Raw genomic sequence first — 21619 nt, 5'->3', positions numbered from 1 at the left:
AAAGGCAACGTCCTTAGATCACCGAAGGCATGCCTCGCAGCGGGTTCGCAGTGAATCCGTGCGAGGCAGCCCCGGGAGTGGTGTGGTGGGTCTTATAGTCGGCCAGCTAGTTGGCCTGCACGCAAGCTAGCTGAGGAACGCCGCCCCCTAAAACTAAAACTAAAACTAAAACTAAGCTGCCTACTGCTGGCCAGGCAGGCCTAGTGCAAAGCCGTGGACTGTCGTGGTGTCGCTTTCGGGCTTGAAAACGTGGCTCACTTCATCTCTCGAAAAATGGGTTTTCCACCGCTGCGCTTGTACAAAACACCGATTTGATCATACGGCCTGACTGCAACATTGTAATGCCACGACAGCGCAAAAGTTGGACCCCATGCAGTGTCTGCGCCCCGCGTTCGAACAACAATACGGTGAGAAATGCAGTTAATCCGGCGCGTGGCCGTTGACCACCAAGTGTCAATCGCACGCGCAGTCACTCTAGAATTCACGGTCTGCCCCGCTCGCCGACTGAACTGGAGGAAGCAGCTACATTCAGAGGAACCATGGCTCGGCGTCTACTAGGTGTAGTACTGGCCGCTGTGCTAGCGCACCATGGGCTCGCCTCCGCTGCTTCAAATAATACGGGCACGGCGCCTGGATTTGCTGCGGGAACCACAGGCGGAGGCAACGCGAAACCTGTCTACCCCACGTCCATCAAGGAACTCGCCGCCTACCTCAGCGACGCCGAGCCTCGCGTTATCGTGCTCAACCAGGAGTTCAAGTTTGTCGACACCGAAGGCTCCACCACAGAGGGCGGTTGCCGCCCGACCAACAACCAGCAGTGTCTCGCCAAGAACAATGGCTTCAAGGGCCAGGATGCGATCCTCATGGACGGCGACACGAGCATGAAGCAGACTGGCGGGTGCGACAGCGGCGGCACCTCGGTGGACGTGACGTACGACAACGCGGCCAAGACGGCTCTGACGGTTGCCAGTGACAAGACGCTGGTGGGCGAAGGCACCAAGGGCGTCCTCAACGGCAAGGGCCTCATCATCACCGGCAGCAACGTGATCGTTCAGAACATCCACATTACCAACTTGAACCCTCACCTCGTGTGGGGCGGCGATGGTATCACTATCCGTGGTGAGGGCGACGTCGCACCCAAGGGCGTTTGGATTGACCACGTGAAGGTGTCGAGCGTCGGGCGTCAAATGGTGGTCATCAACTTTTCGGGCGCCACAGGTGTCACGATCAGTAATTCGGACTTCGACGGCAACACCAAGTTCTCGGCGTCGTGCGACGGCCACCACTACTGGGGTTTCTTGATCTTGGGCAAGAAGACGGAGCTCAGTTTGATCGGCAACTACATCCACCACACGTCGGGCCGATCGCCCAAGATCGGAGGCCACAGCGGCGAGACTTCTGTCGTCCACGCGGCTAACAACTACTTCTTCGAGAACTCTGGCCACGCGTTCGACGTGGCAACGGGCGGGTATGTGTTGGCCGAGGGCAACTACTTCGCGTCCGTCGCGTCGCCCAACCTAGACGACACAACTGGAAACTTCCTGGTGCCTACGGCAGCTGGAGATTGCAAAACCGCAATTGGTCGTGACTGCGCTCTAAACGTTCTTACGGATAGTGGAAAGCTTACGGGCTACTCGCAAGACAAGGTCGCCAGTCAACTGGTTGACGTCAAGAAGCTGATCACGGACTACAAGGCGACTGCCGCTACTAAATTGTCAGAGGCCAGCGGAAACTTTGGTGTTGGTGAGCTGGGAGGCGGTGTCTCTCAAACAAGCGCTTCCAGTGGCGCCACCGCGACCAGCGCAGACGCGTCTGCCGCTTCTCAGGAAACCGAAACTTCTAGCGCCGACCAAGACCAGAAGCCCAACAGCCCGGTAGCTACTAAGGCTCCTGCCCCAGAGAAGGCGCCATCTACGGAAATGCCTTCCACTCCTGACACTCCAGCGTCGCCCAGTACACCCGCCAAGGAAACGCCTGCACCAGCTACTGCACCAACTCAATCGAGGACTTTACCCCCGTCAACGCCAAGCCCAGGCAAAGCAAGTCCAGGTAGAGCTCAAGGATTCGCTGCGGGGACCACGGGTGGAGGCGACGCGAAACCCGTCTACCCCACGTCCATCAAGGAACTCGCCACCTACCTCAGCGACGCTCAGCCTCGAGTTATCGTGCTCAACAAGGAGTTCAAGTTTGCCAATACCGAGGGCTCCACCACGGAGAGCGGTTGCCGCCCGACCAACAACCAGCAGTGTCTCGCCAAGAACAACGGCTTCAAGGGCCAGGATGCGATCCTCATGGACGGCGACACGAGCATGAAGCAGACTGGCGGGTGCGACAGCGGCGGCACCTCGGTGGACGTGACGTACGACAACGCGGCCAAGACGGCTCTGACGGTTGCCAGTGACAAGACGCTGGTGGGCGAAGGCACCAAGGGCGTCCTCAACGGCAAGGGCCTCATCATCACCGGCAGCAACGTGATCGTTCAGAACATCCACATTACCAACTTGAACCCTCACCTCGTGTGGGGCGGCGATGGTATCACTATCCGTGGTGAGGGCGACGTCGCACCCAAGGGCGTTTGGATTGACCACGTGAAGGTGTCGAGCGTCGGGCGTCAAATGGTGGTCATCAACTTTTCGGGCGCCACAGGTGTCACGATCAGTAATTCGGACTTCGACGGCAACACCAAGTTCTCGGCGTCGTGCGACGGCCACCACTACTGGGGTTTCTTGATCTTGGGCAAGAAGACGGAGCTCAGTTTGATCGGCAACTACATCCACCACACGTCGGGCCGATCGCCCAAGATCGGAGGCCACAGCGGCGAGACTTCTGTCGTCCACGCGGCTAACAACTACTTCTTCGAGAACTCTGGCCACGCGTTCGACGTGGCAACGGGCGGGTATGTGTTGGCCGAGGGCAACTACTTCGCGTCCGTCACGACGCCCAACCTAGACGACACAACTGGAAACTTTTTCGTGCCTACCCGTGAGAGCTTCTGCAAAACCGCGATTGGTCGTGCGTGCAAGCTCAATGTGCTCACTAGCAGTGGTAAGCTGACAGGATATAATGCACGCGCGGCATTGGGGGAGCTCAGCAAGTATTCGAAAACCCTGGGCAGCTATGCAGTAACTGAAGCTGCCCAGTTCAAGGAGGCGAGCGGCAACTTCGGTGTCGGTGAGCTGACTAGCACCGCTGCTGCGGGTAAGAGCCCTGGCTCGAACGAGCCCACGGTTGGGACTGTGGCTCCGTACAGCCAAGGCTCAGCAGAAACTGAGCCGAACGCTAACCAAGGAGACGTGTCTACCCAGACCGAGGTTGGCGCCGATGCTGACTCGAACGATGTCACTCAGACTGCCGTTCAGTCGACTGAGACTGAGGCCCGCTCGAACTCGATCAGCAAGTGCAAGGTTCGCACCAGAAGCTGAAGGTCGAAGTCGTGGAAGCGTTTATAGCGCTCTTTCACCAATGGGGAGTGAAGGGCACATTTGATGTAAAGCGAGTGGAACTGCGTCAGGCTGCCGCAGTAGATGGATAAACTTGAGTTGCATCGTTCTCGCACTTTCACCTTCTTTCAGCACAACACGATAATTATCTGTCATTTTCAGGAGGGGGTGGCGTCTTCAACAAAAATAGTCAAAACCTGTGTAGCCGACAGCACAAAATATCGTCTGAAAATAAATACACGTATAGTGATTTAACTAGGGGGAGGTTTTTGATCGCATTCTATTATTATGAGCTTTTTTTTTACGAACCACGGGCATCTTCTGCGCCTGTAGATACATGATATGTCTTGGCGGTGCTTATACACAGTGATAAAACGAACCTTGCTCGGGATCTGTTTGTAGCGTGTAGAAAATGAAAATGTTTACCTTTGTATGACTGTATGCTTCTGCAGCAGTTCGTCCGCTTCAATCATTAGATTGATGTTACTGACTCATACCGGTTCAATCTGCCCACGCATATAAACCGGGCCCAGTACGGTACCGCGGCCATACCGGTGTAATGGGTTTTCTACCAGTTCAGCTTGCCCACGCATATAAACCTTTTGGAGGGCCCAGTGCGGCACCGGGGTCACACCGGTTTCAGGACAATGCACTCTTCGCCAAAGAGCTCTGGTGACGCGGATACTTTGTCCCACTTAGTCGTCGAAACCCACGTCATGTCCAACAACCACGCTTCACTCAATTTGCGGACGTTGTAGAACGACTTCATATTGTAGACGGCTCCACTACGCACACACACACACCATAAACAGCATCAGTATGATACAGCAACATTGAGAGCACCACAAGAAAACAACAGTGAGAGCGCCACAACAAGCAACATCTGCGCAACACAATACCGACTACGAACCTCGCAAACCTTGGTAACCCCCCTGGGAAGAAAGCGACGATCTCTTCGACAGTACCGACCGGATACTCGTCTTCTGCATTGCCACCAAACGAAGCGGGCGTGCGTCGCTTCGCTTTCTCTGCCTTAACAACAGCGTCCAATTTAATGACCAGATTCTTGGGGATCACAAAGTTGTAGTCGTAGTCATCGGAGCGAACACTAACTCGCTTTGCGCGCGGGCTACGAGCTGCTAAGAACGCATCTGTCATGATGATGTTTTCGCGCTCGTAGAGAAGCACGTCGTCCTATTTTACAGGAAGTAGCAGCGGGTATGTGAAATAAAAGCAGTTAGTGCCCAATAGAGCCACCTTGTTCAAACCATATCGTTTTTGCTTACCCGTGCCTTCCCCCGCTACAGGCCCTACGCTGGTCTTCTTCACGGCGCTGTTGCCCCCTCGAGCAGCTTAACGACTCCCTTGATCCGCTTGTCTAAGCAGTAGCAACGTAGAGACGTATTAGATCAATTTGTGACAGTATTCACCGCATTATTTGCACTTACCCTTCACAGCGGACACTGGCTTCTTCGCCTACGTCATTTTCTTCGCCTTCGCGGGCGACTTCTTCACCCCTTTCGCACCCGTGCCTTGCGAGCGAGCCCTTCTTCCGCAATGTTTCTCGCAATCCCGAAGGGAGGGATTCGTACTTTAGTGGTATGGAAATATCTTGGTGAAATTTCAACTTAATTTGAATTTCTTCGAAAATTAAATTGTGCATAAATTACCGAGCAACACAACGCTGTACTGTGTTGCTCTCATTAAGATGTAGCAATGTTGTAGTAACGACTTCCAGCACGAATCCCACCGAGATTTGACCGAAGTAACGTGTGCATAGGCTTTCGCGTGCTTTCGTGAGCACAGATCTAACGTTTTACAATTGGCGCTCTCACTTCCGACTCCGTGATCTCCTGATTATTTTTCTAATTTAATATATATAGAATTATAAATTTGTATAGGGCACATGGGCTCCAATAATGACGGGGCGCTAGCCGGGTTTGGCCGCGTCGCGGCAGGAACTGCGGTAGACGGCGCCTGATGCCGGCCTGTGGTACGCTGTTGTATGTTATCTCGCCTCGCCGGGCTTGCGCAACACCGGCGCCAGCGCCACTGGAGTAAAAGCTAGCGGCCAGACTCCTGACCGTTTTCTAGATTGTCAGCAGCTCGGTCTTACTCTCGTTACTCTCGTCCACCACCACGTCGGCTGTGATGGGCATGTTTGTGAAGCGCACCTCCCTCTTCGCTATGGTGCGGCCTGGCGCGTCATCGAAGCGCGTGGGCACGTAGTTCTGCACTGCACACTGCAGCACCTTCGGCCCCGCTGGTGACTGGTCTTTTACCTACCAAACTTTATTGACTTTTATTGAATTTAGCACTCTGACAATTAAAGGTGGACCACGGTGTCGGAAGTGAGAGCGCCAATTGTATTAGATCACCTCTGGTAACTTATAGTGCTGTGAACGTTTGTGAACGTCCTATTTACTGGACTTCAGGCGGTTTGGCTCTGCGGTTTCTGAATCTCTCTAAACTCCCTTCACTACAGTAATCTGCTTGCTCAGCGAACAGGCAGAACCTTATACTTTTTGAGAAAGCATGTTTCCCGAATCGTACCACACTTAGGGAGATGTATTGTTTTAGTGAACGGTGGAGTCCCACTGGACCTGTAAATTACGATTCCACCAATCAGCTCTCATAAAGCGGGAAGATATCCGGGCCTAACTTCAAGGATGATACCGTCCGGGAAGAAGCGCGCCACCGTCTCGTCCAGACTCTTGTGCGCCTCGTAGTGGGCCACGATCTCCAGCTTGCGCACGTAGCTGAAGGACTTGCGCCGCTGCGGCGCGCGCGCGGGCTCCGACGGCTCCGCATCGGGCTCCAGCCGGACCACTCGCGGCCGGCCGGGCATTTTCGGTTGGGATTGTGCTTCTGCCCCGTCTATAGTGAAATCAAGTCAGTCTTTGGCCTGATCCCAACAATACTATAGTACTATACATGTAGATGGCCGTAAGCTAGGCAATAATGACACCAAAACGCAGCGGTTTATTGTGTTGGACATCACTGCAGTCATCGATCGTTCAATTCCTTTCATGAACCTACGACAGCATTGGGCGTGGCAACTCAATTGGCCGAGCCGTCGGAAGCCGCTCCTTGCGTCACGTGGCCCCACTCAAGGGCCGAACTTCCAGCGGCCGAATCCTCCTTGTACGGCGCGACCGTGCTCAGCGGCATGTCAGCGGCACCCTCCTTGGTTGATGCAGGGGCGTCGGTGGAAGGAGTTACTGGAGTCTCAATCTGGCCCTGGTGCGCCGTATCCTCCGTGGCCGGGACGTCCGCGTTGACGGCAGCGGCCGGGGCCGCGCTGCTGCTTCCAAGCTCACCGACACCAAAGTTCCCCTTTGCCGCGGACAGTTTCGACACAGCGGCCACCTTCGTACCGCCGATCTGCTCCTTGTATGTGCCGATCTGCGTCTTGGCCGCGTCCTCCGAGTTGCTGGCGAACGTGCCGCTGTCGGTCAGTACGTTCACCTCGCAGGTACGGCCGATGGTTGCCTGGCAGTCCCCGCCCGACGTGGGGATGAAGATGTTGCCCTCCGGGTCAGGCTGGTTGGGCGTCTTGACCGAATCGAAGCTGTTGCCTTCGGCCAAGACGTAGCCACCGGTGGCCACGTCGAAGGCGTGTCCAGTGTTGTCGAAGAAGTAGTTATTCGCAGCATGCACGACGGACGTGTCGCCTTGAGTTCCTCCGATCTTGGGCGAGCGGCCAGACGTCATGTGCACGAAGTTGCCTAGCAGGCTCATCTCCGTCTTCTTGCCGAGGATCAAGAAGCCCCAGTAGTGACGGCCGTCGCACGACGACGAGAACTTGGTGTTGCCGTCGAAGTCCGAATTACTGATCGTGACACCTGTGGCGCCCGAAAAGTTGATGACCACCATTTGACGCCCGACGCTCGACACCTTCACGTGGTCAATCCAAACGCCCTTGGGTGCGACGTCGCCCTCACCACGGATAGTGATACCATCGCCGCCCCAAACAACGTGCGGGTTCAAGTTGGTGATGTGGATGTTCTGCACGATCACGTTGCTGCCCTTGATGATGATGCCCTTGCCGTTGAGGACGCCCTTGGTGCCTTCACCTATGAGCGTCTTGTCACTGCTGATAGTTAGTGGGGTGATAGCGGCCTTGTCGTACGTCACGTCGATGGATGAGCCGTCGCATTTACTAAAGTCCGTCTCGATCGTATCCTGTCCCTGGAAACCGTTCTTCTTGGCGATGCAGTCGAGGTTGTTCTTGCCACGGCACCCCTTCTCGGTCGTGGATCCCTCCGATTTAATGAAGTCGAACTCCTGCTTCAGAACGACCACGCGGGGCTCCTTGTCACTGAGGTACGTCGCTAACTCCTTGATGTCTTTCGGGTACACGGGCTCGGCGTCTCCGCCACCGGTGGTGCCCGCTGCGAATCCGGTGGGGACACCCACAACAGCAGAGCTAGAGCCAGTAGTAGTAGAGGTGCTTGTCTGCTCCTGGTCCTTTGAACTCCCTGTCGCTGAAGTGCTCGATGAGGGCGCTTGGCTCGCTGATCCAGTGGATGGTGGCTGGGTCAATGTGGATGGGGACTCTGGTGAAGGCGCTTGTGTGCTAGCAGGAGCTTCGGTTGCGCCAGATCCAGCTGATGCCGGAGCATCCGTACTCGCAGAAGACTGGTTGGGTGATGAGTCCGTAGCCGCGGAGCTCTGCGATGTCGGGGACTCAGCTGACGACCCCGTAGACGAAGACGGCGTTGTAGCAGGTTGGACCGCATTGCCATCGCCGCTCGACTGTGTAACACTGCTAGAGCCGCCCAAGTCACCAACGCCGAAGTTCCCGCTCGCTACAGACAATTTCGACGCAACAGCGGCCTTGAAGCCGCCAATCTGGGTCTTGTACGTACCGATCTGCTTCTTGGCGGCGTCTTCCGAGTTGCTAGTGAACGTGCCGCTGTCGGCCAGTACGTTCACCTCGCAGGTACGGCCGATGGTTGCCTGGCAGTCCCCGCCCGACGTGGGGATGAAGATGTTGCCCTCCGGGTCAGGCTGGTTGGGCGTCTTGACCGAGTCGAAGTAATTGCCCTCCGCTAGGACGTATCCGCGCTGCGACACATCGAACGCGTGGCCGGTGTTGTCGGAGAAGTAGTTGTTTACCGCATGCATAGCGATGACGTTGTCCTCCGAGCCTCCGACCTTGGGCCCGCGGCCTGACATCGTGTGGATGTAGTTGCCCACCAAAGTCATCTCAGTTTTGGCTCCCGTGACGATGAACCCCCAGTAGTGGTGACCGTCGCACGAGGAGGAGTACTTGGTCTTGCCGTCAAAGTCCGAGTTACTGATCGTGACGCCCAGGGCACCGGAGAAGTTGACGACAACCATCTGCCGTCCGACGCTGGTGACTTTGACGTGGTCGATCCAAATGCCCGTGGGGATAACGCCGTCGTCTCCACTGATGCTGATGGCGTCTCCACCCCAGACCAAATGAGGATTCAAGTTGGTGATGTGGATGTTCTGCACGATGACGTTGTTCCCCTTGATTTCAATGCCCTTGCCATTCATCACGCCTTTGGTGCCTTCACCCACGAGCGTCTTGTTGCTAGCGACCTTGAGGGGGGTCTTGGCCGCCTTGTCGTATGTCACCTTTACAGTGGTGCCGTCGCAGGTGCTGAAGCTCGGCTGAATCGCGTCTTGCCCCTCGAAACCGTTCTTCTTAGCGAGACAATCTGCGGCGTTCTTCGGGCGACACCCGTCCTCCGTGGTGGACCCTTCCGAGTCGATGAAGTCGAACTCTTGCCTGAGGACAATCACGCGGGGCTCTTCGTCGCTGAGGTACGTCGCTAACTCCTTGATGTCTTTCGGGTACACGGGCTCAGCGTCTCCGCCACCGGTGGTGCCGGCCGCAAAGCCCACCGGGGACCCACTGACGACGGAGGCAGCATGAGCGATGTTTTGTACCAGTACGGAGGCCACAAACACTCCTATAAGCATGCCTGCCTGGCGAGTAAAGCTCCCCATTTCGCTGGTTTTCCGTAGAGGTGCACGAAGATGAGTGAGCCACGGGTGACCAAGTCTTCGCTGTGAGGAAGTCAGCAGAAGCGGAAATGATGCCGTCGCGAGCTGGACCAGATGATTGCCGAGATTGGGATTTTCGGGACTCGAAAGAGCACGAACGGACGGCGTTACTACAACATAAGTGCAACACCACGACAGCTCTTGCGGCAACACAATAGCTGTCTGGCAACACAACAGGCACCACAAGAAGCAACATGAAATGGAGCCAGCCGTAATTTTCTGTCGATATATGACGGCAAATGTAAAAGTTACCCATTACATTCGCGAAATATTCTAGAGGAGAAGACAACACGAAGAACCAAGACTGAGAGCTCCCAGCGACTGTCATCGCTTCCTTTCGCCAGACTCACGAAGGCGCCGCCACTACCTTTCGGTTCTGATAATGTATCTATGCCGCGCGCCTTCAAGGACCTCTTGTCGTTCAAGATCCCCGAGCTGCTTTGGGTGTTCGCTGCCGCCAAGACCGACGTGATTTTCGATGACCGCGAAGTGAAGACCGATCATACGCAACAGCGCGCTCAAGGGTGTGGCTGTGAGCTGCCGCAGCTGATTCCCTCCTTGGCGACCAGAAGGCGAAATTGGAGCAGCGGCTGGAGCTCGTGCGCGGACCGGCCGACCTCGCTAATGCTGCGCGGGCTGCAGCGCGTCACGTGTGCGGTGGCGCTGGTGCTCGTGACCACCAGCGTCGTGGCGGGCAAGCTCTCGCTGCTCTTTCAGTGCAGCGCGCTGCTGGAGAAGCCGGTGTACTACGGCGGATCCGCCGTCACCGTCGTGCTCATCGTGTCGTTCACTGCCATGCTGTACACCGGCTTTTCCTGCTGCTGGCGTTTCGGCTGCACTGCGCCAGCATGCCCGCGCCTTGGATCTTCGGCGTGAACGCCATCCTTACCATGGCCTTCGACAACATGCGCTATCGCGACGCGCTGGATGTTGTGCGCTGCACGCTGACTGAGGCACCTGAACCCGGACTTCCTGCATGGCCACAAAGAGGTCGTGGTTGTGGTGACCTCGATTGTACCGGACAGCGCGTTCTTCAAGGGATACATGTACAATCCAGATCCGAAGTCGAAGGAACGCCAGCCACCATTATACACAAAAGCCAATGTGCAACTGAAACCGTGGGGTTACGTCTAAGCCAATGCGCATATTCATCATATTCATCCACACTAGAACATTCACAACTTAGACTAGCTTACATCAATAAATGTTACTGTGGTCTTTATGTCGTGATCGTTGCAATAAGCTCGATGTCGGTTGACTGGACAGCTTTAGCGACCTTGTTTGACGTTGTACTCTCGTCAGGCTGCATGAGAATCATCCACATGACGCGTAGACGCATGACAGCACCATCATCCTGTGAAATAACAGCTCGCACGAAACGAGAGCTATCCTTAAAAATGGCGTACGCCTGAGCGATACACAGCATACCACATGACGTACCATCAGGCTGCTTTGGCCCTTCGAGCCACACCCTGCTCTCCTCAACGGGATGATCAACCAGCGACATTGTGGCTGTGTGCCAGTCACGTATAAACTTAGCCACAGTCTCGTTGTAAGCATCTTCCATGGTAGCTCGATGGGACGAGCTGCACAGCGGCTCGTAGTAGTACGGTGTCATCGAGGGCACATCTTGCTGGTAGGAGAGACGGACTATTATGATCCCCCAATGAATAGGCGAGGCATCACAACGTAGTGCATGCTTGAGATTCGAATGTCCGGTGTCTTCGTGTAGCTAAGCGACGGTGCAAACGAGTTCATGGCGTAGCAGTCGCCTAGCGAGCTGCAGATTAGGCGAAGGCAGAAGTCGATGATGAGGTCATTCAGCATTCGGTCCCGTGCCACCATTCCCACAATATTCTCCAACTTGAGAGAGTAATTCGCACCCGTCAACCGAAATAAGGAGCTCAGGCATGCCCCTCCGAGAACTTTAGCGACGTCGGCTGCTAGTTCCTGGTGCTTCTTCCCCACTGCATCTGGCAGTAGCATTTCCGAATCTGTCCAGTTAGGTGTCAAGAGGGCACCTTTTGACTTGACGTACCACGGATATAATCCTATTTGGTCTGCGATAGCAGCACTAACGTTGCTTCCTATCCCAGTAATATAATATTTTTCTTAACACGTGCCCATGAAATATGATGCCCGAAAGTACACGTGTTTATTCGAACAAAGTTTGCAGTAGAAAGTGAAATGTTTGAAACTCCATGCGTGCACAGTATTCGAAAAAAAAAAACGCTTACAGATCTGGCGTGTTAGCGAAATCTGTGAAAAAAACTCCAAAGCCCGCATACTTCTACAAGACTCACATATCGGTGTCTGGTTCGAGAGGATCAAATCAATGCAAGTTAGCTCTGAGCGAGCCGAAATCCCGCGCGCAAGCGCGGTAGGGTTCATGCCTTACCAGCAAGGGTTTTTGGGTTCGTGCGGAGGGCGTGCAGGGTAATGGTTTTATTGCTGCATCGATTGTTTTCCTACCGAAGTCAGCGCTGTATGCACCACTGCCTGCGGTTTACAAGCAGCGCGCGGTCGTAAACCCAGGACAAACCAGGTAGAGTTCACACGAGCACTGGTAAAGGCAGATTCGAGCGCGCCGCTTATCCGTCCGGAATCAGACGCTGGTAAGCGAGTTTTGGAGTTTCCTCGAAATGAGGTACGTGTAGCCGACGGCAAAGAAGTCATAATACAGTGAAAAGATCGCAAAACTCCTTTTACGCTAGTCGATGGATCGCGACTGATTTGCTCCAAGAGCCCGCTCGAGCGTCGAGATAAACTTCACTAAAAAAATGAGCCCTTACAGATACTGTACACAAATGTATAGATAAATGGAATTCGTCGTGCAAAGTGAACGAAACAAAAACTAGAAATATTTCTATGCTATTTCGATACAGTTTCTATCGGCAAGAGTCGCAGTTTAAGTAACGATGGAAGCTCTCGATGCTCGCGTTGAGCAAGTGCTGGGAAGTATCACCTCTGACAACACCAAGTACATCTATCTACGAACTTTATCTCGCTTCATAGAGTGGCTCTACGAGAATACGGAGGCGGATCGACGGCAAGTCCTGTTTACTAGTACGTTTCGTGAGCTGGGTGTAATTAATGGGGAGAGTATCGCGCAGTGGTTCTCTATCGTCCCTTTACGAAGCCCTGTCAATCTAAGTGTATTAAGTACTATGGAGTGTATGCGCTACTTGACCTCGATGGAGCAGCGTGGTGTCACCGGAAAGTCGACTTTTGGAAATGTTCGCTCGGCGATAGTGTACCTTCACACTCAGACAGAGTCCTCGGTGAATGCTACTGTAACGATGCACACCGAGCTTTACACATGGGGTGGGGGCTTTCATCAAGTGCCAAGAGAGTTTGTGCTACCCGCAAGAACCGTTCGCGTTGTGTGGCAGCAATGGTGTGCTGGGCAACCGCCACTAAAGCAGCTATCAAAGCACGATATGGCTTCAAGACTACAAAGATCCGGCTTGCAGAGCTTCAGCGGCTGATGCGCTTCGTTGAAGCACTTCTGACGAGTGATGAGGTCCTGCGAGCGCACAGCTCTCTCGATTCGACTGGCCTTCTTTTTGAGCAAGTAAAGAATCGTTTACCGTTCTCATCGACGTCGAGTAAAGGAAGAGCGCGTAGACTTGACCAACTATCGTGGAGAACACTCGCCCGTGAGCATGCAAGGCACAGCTCCAGCTAGACTAGCTACCATTACGTAGGTGAGTAGCGGTAAGCTTACACAATACACATTTACTTCGAAGTGGTAGTGTTTCTACTTTCACACTGTGTACCAAATGTGCGGCACAATATGCTTCGTGCAAACTGCACGATGAATTCCACTACATTTTGCATTATTGACAGTTTCATTTGATTTTTGTATATCTGGCATTTTTGCATTCGTGGAATTCGCCGGTCAATTTGCACCCCGAATTCTATACGAAGTGGCAGATTCGCACGGCGATTTCCGTAGAAGTTGTGATGTCCACCTATCTGTGCCAGCGCCTACCGTACATCTTAGTCCTAGGCGTCACTGCACAAGCACTTATTGCAAATCACAAGCGTCACCAGCTGACTGCACATCAAAGATTTATCAAAGCATGCATTTCAAATTAGCTTGCATTGCTAATTATTCGTTGTCGCTGCCTTCGCTGTCGATGTCGTCGCCTGAACCGATGTCATCGTCCGAATCAACTTGTCCGCCGGCTAAGTTGCATCTTTCTAAGTCTTCGATAATGGTGTTTTCAATGTGCTCCACTGCAGGAGCACTAGCAACCACGCGTGTATCGTTGAGAATACCAACTTTGGCAAAACCGCTGAATATTGTCTCCCGACTGAGATCCGACCAGCACTTCGACACCCATCGTACAATGTCAGTGCGCGTGGGTGGCTTCAGTGTAAAAGGTTCTTCAGTGAATTCGTCCCGCAGTCTTGCTACTTCTACGTCAGCTTCCTCTTGCACCAGATCCTTGCGTGCCCGATTTATTTCTTCTTGCAACTTTTCTTTTTTCTGCTCACGTTGCTGGGCTCCAGCACGATACTCCACCAACTGAGTCCGTACCAAATCAATCCACAATCGCCGTAGGCCTGACTTAAAGGGCTTATTCCAAGATCAAAGTTCCACCTAGGTACACGTACGTCTGCCAGCCGGCAGACGTACGTGTACCTAGGTGGAACTTTGATGAGAACGACATTAATTGTTGCTTCATATGCGATGACTTCAGGTGTCCAATGACCCCTGAAGTCATCCCACAGCAACAAAATGTTTTCTTCGATGTTGGGGCGTGTTGCGAAACTGAACTTCAAAAACTCCAGCGACAATTTTTCGTTCCACCATGCACACTGGTTCCCATAAATCTGACAGTCGCTGTCCTTCTGTAAGGCACGAATTTCACGTTTCCAAACAGTAATACCGAATCCATGCCGTAATTGAGTGTTCGCAATTGTGCCAGTTTGTTTGGCCCATTTATTTATCTGCTTTTTCTTGGCACGAACTTCTTTAGCTGTCAATGTGCCGTAGAAGTTGGTGATAGTCGCGTCGAGACTGTTAGTTGTGAAGAAGTCCAGAACCTTCTTCTTGTGCGCGTAGTCTACCGGTATGCGTTGGTAGGTCTTGCTTTTCTTCCCTTTTCCCTTGATTCGTGGGCGCGGCATGCTTCCGCCGCGGAAGTTCCTTGGCGGCAGGCTTTCTTCGAGTGCGCTGGACCAGCCTTGTTTTATACGGAATAGAGCCTAAGAATAATGCCATGTGTAACGTAGCCATATCGCGACGGTTCCGACTTCCCTACATATTCCGACATCTAGGATTTATTGACCAAACTAAAGTTACCGTAAGTAAAAAAAGGCAACTGAAGAAGAAAATGGCAGGGTACTTGCAGTTACATGCAATAAAAGTTAGGTGATGATAAAGTGCAAGGGTAGCTACATATATTATTGATCACCTTGATCACCAATCTACGATTACCGCCTCCTCAGCTATTGTGCCAGCTTTGAGGCACGCAGCACCGCGATCGCCACTTCCGCCTTGTAGTCTGCCATTGTTGGCAATCCGATCCTGCGCGGCAGAGACTTCACCAGCTTGACCTACTGGTGCAGCACCTTGAACGATTCGAGTAGCGGGGTCATGATGTACAGGTGACCGAGCTATCCTCCTTGGCCACCTCCGTGATGTACAGTGCCCACACGGCAGCCGTGCAGATAGGGTTCACCTCCTGCAGCCTAGCCGGCCGGGCACGACGTTACCGTCGCCTTCATCACCTTCACCTCCTTCGACAGCTTCTCGTCCAGATCGTTAGCCTCGTGCGGCAGGAACTTGTGCGACAGCGGGTCCAGTGTCTGGGTGGTCACGAGGAGGTCGTCCATGACGCGGAGCATGCCCTCAACATCCCCCTGCTCGAACGAGCACAGACAGCTGCAGCGCCGGCGTGTCCAGCTCCAAGGTACAGATCATGGGCGGACAGCGGCGATGCGCTGTTGCTCCGTGCGTGCCCTTGGCAAGGAGCCTCGCGGTCCTCCGCGGGTGTGACCGCGTTCGTGACCCTCCATGCGGCGGCGCGCGCCCATGAGCTTCGCCACGTCGCCAGCAGCGAAAGCCTTCTGCAGCTCCTTCCTGCGCTTGATCATCTCCTCCGCACTCGCGTAGCTGCCCCCGCGCAGCACCACCTCAGCCAACCTCGGCGTACTGCAGCAAGCTCACCCGTCCTCCGACGGCTGCGTGTGACGCCACGTCGACGGATGCTTCATGCGTGTAGAGCTAGCGTTGTGGCGGTGGAACGCTCAACGCGCTCGCCGTCATGGTCATCTTGCCTTGCCCTTCGCCGCGACTGCGTCGCCACCGATGCATATGGGCTTCATCTCTCGGACTTGATCACCATCTTGAAATGAACACCAATCAAAACTTCACTCCGTCCTATTCTAGGACATAATCCTAGTTGTCAGAACGGCAAAACTATTTTCTGTACTTGATTTTTGTATACGCATACACATATTTAGGCCAGTCTTCCGACAAATATTTGTCGGAAAGTGTCGGAACGCGTTCACCTAACCCTAATGCAGACGATTGGCTAAAATATCCACACCAGGCGATATGATAGGCTGTAATTCAGGTGAAGACAAGTCTGAAACAATCCTGCTCGCTTATCAGTCGGAAAGACCACTATATTCATCCATATGTTAAAAATGGCAGTGTTCTACTGGTCAATTTACAACTGACCCTTAGGAGTGAACGACGCCCAGGACTAAGATGCTACGGTACTCCCAGAGATTCCGAGTAGGATTGCTACTGCGCGTGGAGTTGCGTTTCCCTCATTATTGCGAGGAACTTGCCCTGTCTCTGGCTCACATCAAGCGATACTTGTTCAGTGCGCAATTGCTTCAATGCCTCAATGCCTCTGAAATGTACATATAAGCTGATATCTGGTTGCGGCACGAAAGGAAATGCGGCGCTGTAAAGCGCTGCTTTGAGTATTCGTGCATTTTACCTTAAGTCCCGCCCAAACCCACGTGCTGGTTGCATTAACTTGTATCCCTAACGCCATCTTTGCCCTCAGCTGAATGCGAGGTACCTCAGATCCCTGCGTGGAGTCTTACTGATGAGTCTAAAGTGGTTGCGACACCAACATCGAGACGTGTGCCCATGAGGGATGCAGGTACATGCATGTACGTCTTTGTATTGCAGCTAACCCCGCGAACAGTGAACAGATACTTCAAGGTATGACCACCGTTGTCAGCTTGAAACGCACTCGCCAAACCATGTGCGCCAACCCCTGTGCAGTGCCGTGGCCGCATCAATGAAACCACAGCACTAATAGCGTGCATTATTATATGAGTTCAGAGATACCAATTATATGGTTGAGTCAACAGTGTGGTGTGATCTGACGTGGCGTGCCATATTGTAGTAAAGAAAGTCAACGCAGCGGTCATACGTGGTGCTCCTCGACCCTCGGTCAAATCAAACCGGAGTATGTCGACTAGTGAAATGGCGTTTTCCTGCCGGCAGATTTCTGTTTATGACGGATGAAGTGCTTGCCTTCCATGGTCCGGCCTAGGGTCGATTGGTGTTCACATCATAAGCTACCATTAAAGAAAAGTAGACTCCATTGCAGTGCCATGTTTGGCAGGCCAGGAGCGCAACGCCCACCCACGGCACCCTACTGTGAAATACCTGCAAGCCTATTCAAGTTCATACCACTTCTCCACAAACACTGGTGCTGCTTTGCTGATAACTACCGTTCACCAGCCATACCTCGCCTCAACGATCAGCAACCATACCCTCCTTCTCGAGCAGCTTGTCGCGCAACGTCAACAACGAAGTCCACTAGCCTCCTCGTTCTCGATCCTTTGCCCTTACCTTCGAGCTGTCCATCTCCGGCTCAACCCCCAAACTCTTCTCATTGTCGATTTCGCTTCGCACATCACAAGTCCTGAGCGCCTCCAAGACCATGCAGATCCTCCGGCTCGCCGTCGTGTTCATCAGTGCAGGGCACGCATGCCCTCTCCACGGGCACCGCCCCAGGTCTCGCAGCGGGAACCACGGGCGGCGGTAACGCCAACCCCGTGTACCCCAGTTCGCTGGCCAAGCTCAACAACTACCTCAAGGACTCCCAGCCGCGCGTTATCGTCCTCAAGACAACCTTCGACTTCCGTGGCACGGAGGGCACGACGACCGAGAATGGATGTCGTCCCAAGAGCAACCGCGACTGCCTCGCCAAGAACAACGGCTACAAGGGTCAGGACGTCATCCTGCAGAGCGGTGGCATGGCCAACACGGGCGGCTGCGTGGAAGGCACGCAGGTCAAGATCACGTACGACCTGGCGGCCAGCAAGAACCCGCTCGTGGTCTCAAGCAACAAGACGCTGCGCGGCCTCGGCACGAGCGGTGTCATCAAGGGCAAGGGTCTGTGGCTCAACGGCAACAACATCATCATCCAGAACATCCACATCACGCAGCTCAACCCGCACCTGATCTGGGGCGGCGACGCCATCTACATCCAGGGCCTCAACGGCGGCAAGACGCCCATGGAGCGCATCTGGCTCGACCACGTCAAGATCTCCAACCTCGGCCGTCAGATGGTCGCCACGGGCACGGCCAGTGTCAAGAGCATGACCATCAGCAACTCCGAGTTCGACGGCCGCACGCAGTACTCGGCCACGTGCGACGGCAACCACTACTGGGCCTTCCTCTTCCTGGGCACGCAGACGCAGGTGACGCTCGTCAACAACTACGTGCACAACACGTCGGGCCGCTCGCCCAAGGTCGGCGGCAACTCCGTCATCCACGCCGCCAACAACTACTGGTACAGCAACACGGGCTTCTCGTACGACGTCGTCGACAACGGCAACGTGCTGCTGGAGGGTAACTACTTCGAGTCCACTTCAGTCCCGAACAAGCACGACGCCGAGACGGTGGGCGCTATCATCGTGCCGTCTTCGAACTCGCAGTCGTCCTGCAAGTCCGCGCTGGGCCGCAACTGCGTCCAGAACACGCTAGTCAAGAGCGGCGAGTTGTCGGGCAACCGCGAGTCGGCGGCGCTGTCCAACTCGAAGAAGGTGGCCAGCTACTACCATCCGACGTCGACCCAGAAGCTGAGCACGAACAACCAGAACTACGGCGTTGGCGTGCTGTCGTCTCAGTAAAAACGAGTAAAAGGGGCTACCGACCGGGGGTTTACTACTCGCTTCGGACGGAAAATACAAAGGCATTGCGCAACGTAGCTGTTTATTTCATTCATGGAGTCGCAATAGAAACATATTGATGTCAAGTAGCGTAGGTGTCATTGCAGAACATACTTAAGTAAAGTAGCTCGATGACACCCCGATTTGCATGTATCGATCTCAATAGAAACAGAGTTCGGAAAGTAATCCCTTGTTTAGAATGGTGTCATGCAGCTTGAGAAACTATTTGGTTTGACATCCCGAGTATCATATTACTGACGTCTAGGTAGATAGTGTTCGTACAAACAGTAACTGTATAGCTAACACTAGTGTCTGCAAACCGGTTTTCAGTGTGTTGTGAATCTGGCTTACATCTTTGTGATGTTGGGCAATTTTTAACTATTTATCTTTGTCCTAAAAATTGTTGAAGCTCTCGGAAGTTGACTTGCACGCGGAGGTACACCCAAGCCTGGAACGAACCTAACACGAACACGACTTCCCCCGATTTGTCGCGAACCGATACTTAAGTAAAGCCTTAAGAACCTGTTCTCCGCTCGTCAAGATCATGGGGCAAAGAGGAGCAGTCCATTCGCATTAAAGACTCGGCCTCGGAGGGCTGAGTCGAGGATCGTCGCAGCGCGAAGCTTCGGTCGCGGCGTCGGTCCGAGACTGGGGCTGGAGAGGCCAGCCCAGGGAGCGGTGAGGTGGGTCAAGCGCGTGACCGCGGCGATGACGTCGTTGACGGAGCGGGCACTTGATGGTCACGCCTCAAGAGCACGAATGGCGCTGCTCCACTAACTATCCTAGCGTGGGAAACCCCCCGCCACCGGATGCCGCATCCGTCCGGAGCCGTTCGGCGTGGAAAACCAGGCACCTACGCACACACACAACCGGCTTAGAGAGCTCGATTTTCCTTCGTGTCGGTCGTATTGTGTCCAGTAGCAAAAGCCATGATCTCTCCTCGCCGAGAAACCCATTTTCAGCCTCGCCTTCGTCTCCTCTCAAAATACGCATTCTCCACTCGTCAAGATCATGGGGCAAAGTGTAGTGGGCCTACTTTGGCTCACTACTTTAGCTTACACGTGTGCACACGTGTGTGAGGAAGCGTAGCTTAGTTTAGATTGGAGTTAATTATACTCGGGCCTCCGAGTATATTGAATTGTAAACGCGTTACGCGAGCAGTCTTCTCTACGTGTGGTAGGTCGAACATCCGCATGCGTCGGGTTTCTCTCTCTCGTGCTATCTCTCATGTTGTGGCTTGATATCTCTCAGTCGGTAGGCGTGCAGTCGAGGAGTCTGCCAGTGAGATGGCTCCAGTCTGACCGGTCTTGCGCGCAGAGGCGAAGTAGGAAGAGGTCAGCGGCTTGTTGGAGGCGGTGACCAGAGGAAGTGTATGTAGGTCAGCGTCGAGGACCATGGGGAGCGTCAGTCTCCGCCTGCCTTTCCATCCACCACTGGTGCTAGGGCCGAAGTAGTTCAGCATGTATCTGCATGCTAAATCGTCGGTGGTCGTCGTAGAATGTGACCGAACAGTCTCCATCGAGCCCGAAGGATATGGTATCGAAGAGGTTCGGCGCCTGTGCGCTCGTAGAGTCTGGCCGTTGTAATGGAGTACGGGTACTTGCGGCCGGTGACTTGTTGACGGTGAAAAGCTTCAAGGCTGAGCAGGTCGGTGCGTGTTAGGGCCCATGTGCCGCAGTTGTAGAGCAAGATTGGCAGGACGAAGCTGTTGTAGATGCGGATACGAGCAGCTTCCTTGGTCTTTGTCGGTCGCAACCAGAGTTTCCACATCCGGTGGAGCGCTGCGGTCGCAAGAGTTTTCCGACGGGAGACATCTTCGGCGTCGCCGAGTAGAGATCCGAGTTTGCGCGTGTTGCGCCACGTTTCTTTTTTGGCGCGGTCTGTTCGGTTTGGCTGGGCCGCGAGGCTGCGATGAACAACGGTATGCTCTGTCTTTGCTGTATTCATCTTGAGGGACCACTTGGACAGAATGGCGGGGGCATGAGACTTGATCAGGTCGACCGTCGTGCGGTTGGCGCAGACAAAATCTGCGTCGTCCGCGTAGACAATCATATTGGCGAGGAGGTCATGCGGCACGTCGAGTTGATCTGCGAGGTCATGGAGAGCTGCTTCTAGATAGACAACAAAGAGAACTGGTGAGAGTGAGTCGCCTTGGGGTGTACCTGTATTGCTCTCAAACGGTGAGAGCAGATGGTGGCCATGCCGGACTGAGAGTTGGGTAGAAGTCGTATGAGTCGGAGCTCGTCGTTGTCGAGAATTGTAGCCAGCACGGAGAGTAATTTGTCGCGATTGACCGTGTCAAAAGCTCGCGTGAGGTCGATCCCTAGGATGTGAAATTGTTCCTTGTATCTTTGGGCGCGAACTGATATCCACCTGTGAGCCCACATCGCGTCTGCGGTGCTGCGACTGGACCGGAAACCGCTTTGATGTGGCGACAGGTACTGCTCAACTTTCGGTGATATCCTGTTCAGCACCACGGGCGAGACGGCTTTTTGGATGCTGTTCAGGAGGACGATCGGTCGAACGCTGGAGCAGTGACCAGCAGGTTTGTTAGGCTTCGGTAGGCCTAGAAGGATTCCATCTCCCAGTTGGATGTGCTCTCCGGTTGACAGTGCGTGGTTGAGGGTTTCGGCAAGCGGCGGAGCTAAGACGTCGGTGCCATACTTCAGTAGCTCGGCTGGGATGGTGTCGGAGCCTGACGCGTGGTCGTTGCGTAGGCGGTTGAACGCGCGTTCAAATTCGGCGGCTGTGATCGGGTTCTGGAGGGCTCGTTGAATGCCACCCGGGGCAATCGGTTCTCTGGTCGGGTCGATGAATTGTTCTGCGAAGTGCTTTTTGATCCGTTCGCCGGCGCGTGTCTTGCTGAGTATATATTTGCCTGTTGAGTCACATAACGAGGTTACAGGGGTGTGTCGTCGGAAGAGGGTCTTGGTGGCCTCGAACATTTGCGCAGTGCCGGGAGCGTTCTCGATGGCTTCTAA

At 54.1% G+C, this 21619-nt stretch overlaps 7 protein-coding genes across 7 annotated transcripts; 3 read left to right on the top strand and 4 right to left on the bottom strand.

Moving 5' to 3' along the window:
• Positions 1–539: 539 nt before the first annotated feature.
• On the top strand, positions 540–3422 carry PHYSODRAFT_329950 (hypothetical protein; the record flags this gene model as incomplete). The annotated part of the gene is made up of 1 exon (XM_009526514.1): positions 540–3422. The coding sequence occupies one exon, from the start codon at positions 540–542 to the stop codon at positions 3420–3422; it is 2883 nt and encodes a 960-aa protein (XP_009524809.1).
• Positions 3423–4068: 646 nt separating this feature from the next.
• On the bottom strand, positions 4069–6288 carry PHYSODRAFT_329949 (hypothetical protein; the record flags this gene model as incomplete). The annotated part of the gene is made up of 5 exons (XM_009526513.1): positions 4069–4225; positions 4351–4634; positions 4698–4783; positions 5557–5676; positions 6117–6288. The coding sequence occupies 5 exons, from the start codon at positions 6286–6288 to the stop codon at positions 4069–4071; spliced, it is 819 nt and encodes a 272-aa protein (XP_009524808.1).
• Positions 6289–6500: 212 nt separating this feature from the next.
• Positions 6501–9395, bottom strand: PHYSODRAFT_490617 (pectate lyase/amb allergen; the record flags this gene model as incomplete). Its single annotated transcript, XM_009526512.1, has 2 exons — positions 6501–7997; positions 8178–9395. 2 exons carry the CDS (start codon positions 9393–9395, stop codon positions 6501–6503), a joined length of 2715 nt encoding a protein of 904 aa, XP_009524807.1.
• Positions 9396–9869: 474 nt separating this feature from the next.
• PHYSODRAFT_251414 (hypothetical protein) lies at positions 9870–10355 on the top strand (the record flags this gene model as incomplete). The annotated part of the gene is made up of 1 exon (XM_009526511.1): positions 9870–10355. The coding sequence occupies one exon, from the start codon at positions 9870–9872 to the stop codon at positions 10353–10355; it is 486 nt and encodes a 161-aa protein (XP_009524806.1).
• A 343-nt stretch (positions 10356–10698) lies between these two features.
• PHYSODRAFT_329946 (hypothetical protein) lies at positions 10699–11097 on the bottom strand (the record flags this gene model as incomplete). Its single annotated transcript, XM_009526510.1, has 1 exon — positions 10699–11097. The coding sequence occupies one exon, from the start codon at positions 11095–11097 to the stop codon at positions 10699–10701; it is 399 nt and encodes a 132-aa protein (XP_009524805.1).
• Positions 11098–15182: 4085 nt separating this feature from the next.
• On the bottom strand, positions 15183–15838 carry PHYSODRAFT_251334 (hypothetical protein; the record flags this gene model as incomplete). Its single annotated transcript, XM_009526509.1, has 3 exons — positions 15183–15353; positions 15423–15645; positions 15828–15838. The coding sequence occupies 3 exons, from the start codon at positions 15836–15838 to the stop codon at positions 15183–15185; spliced, it is 405 nt and encodes a 134-aa protein (XP_009524804.1).
• Positions 15839–17435: 1597 nt separating this feature from the next.
• PHYSODRAFT_489646 (hypothetical protein) lies at positions 17436–18599 on the top strand (the record flags this gene model as incomplete). Its single annotated transcript, XM_009526508.1, has 1 exon — positions 17436–18599. A coding segment is annotated over one exon (1164 nt), but the record flags the coding sequence as incomplete, so codon positions are not given.
• Between the last annotated feature and the right edge of the window lie 3020 nt (positions 18600–21619).

This window comes from Phytophthora sojae (genome assembly GCF_000149755.1).
Source record: "Phytophthora sojae unplaced genomic scaffold PHYSOscaffold_3, whole genome shotgun sequence".
Classification (NCBI taxonomy): domain Eukaryota; phylum Oomycota; class Peronosporomycetes; order Peronosporales; family Peronosporaceae; genus Phytophthora; species Phytophthora sojae.
Note: the sequence above shows the minus strand (reverse complement) of the source record. Positions and strands in the feature narration are given on the sequence as shown.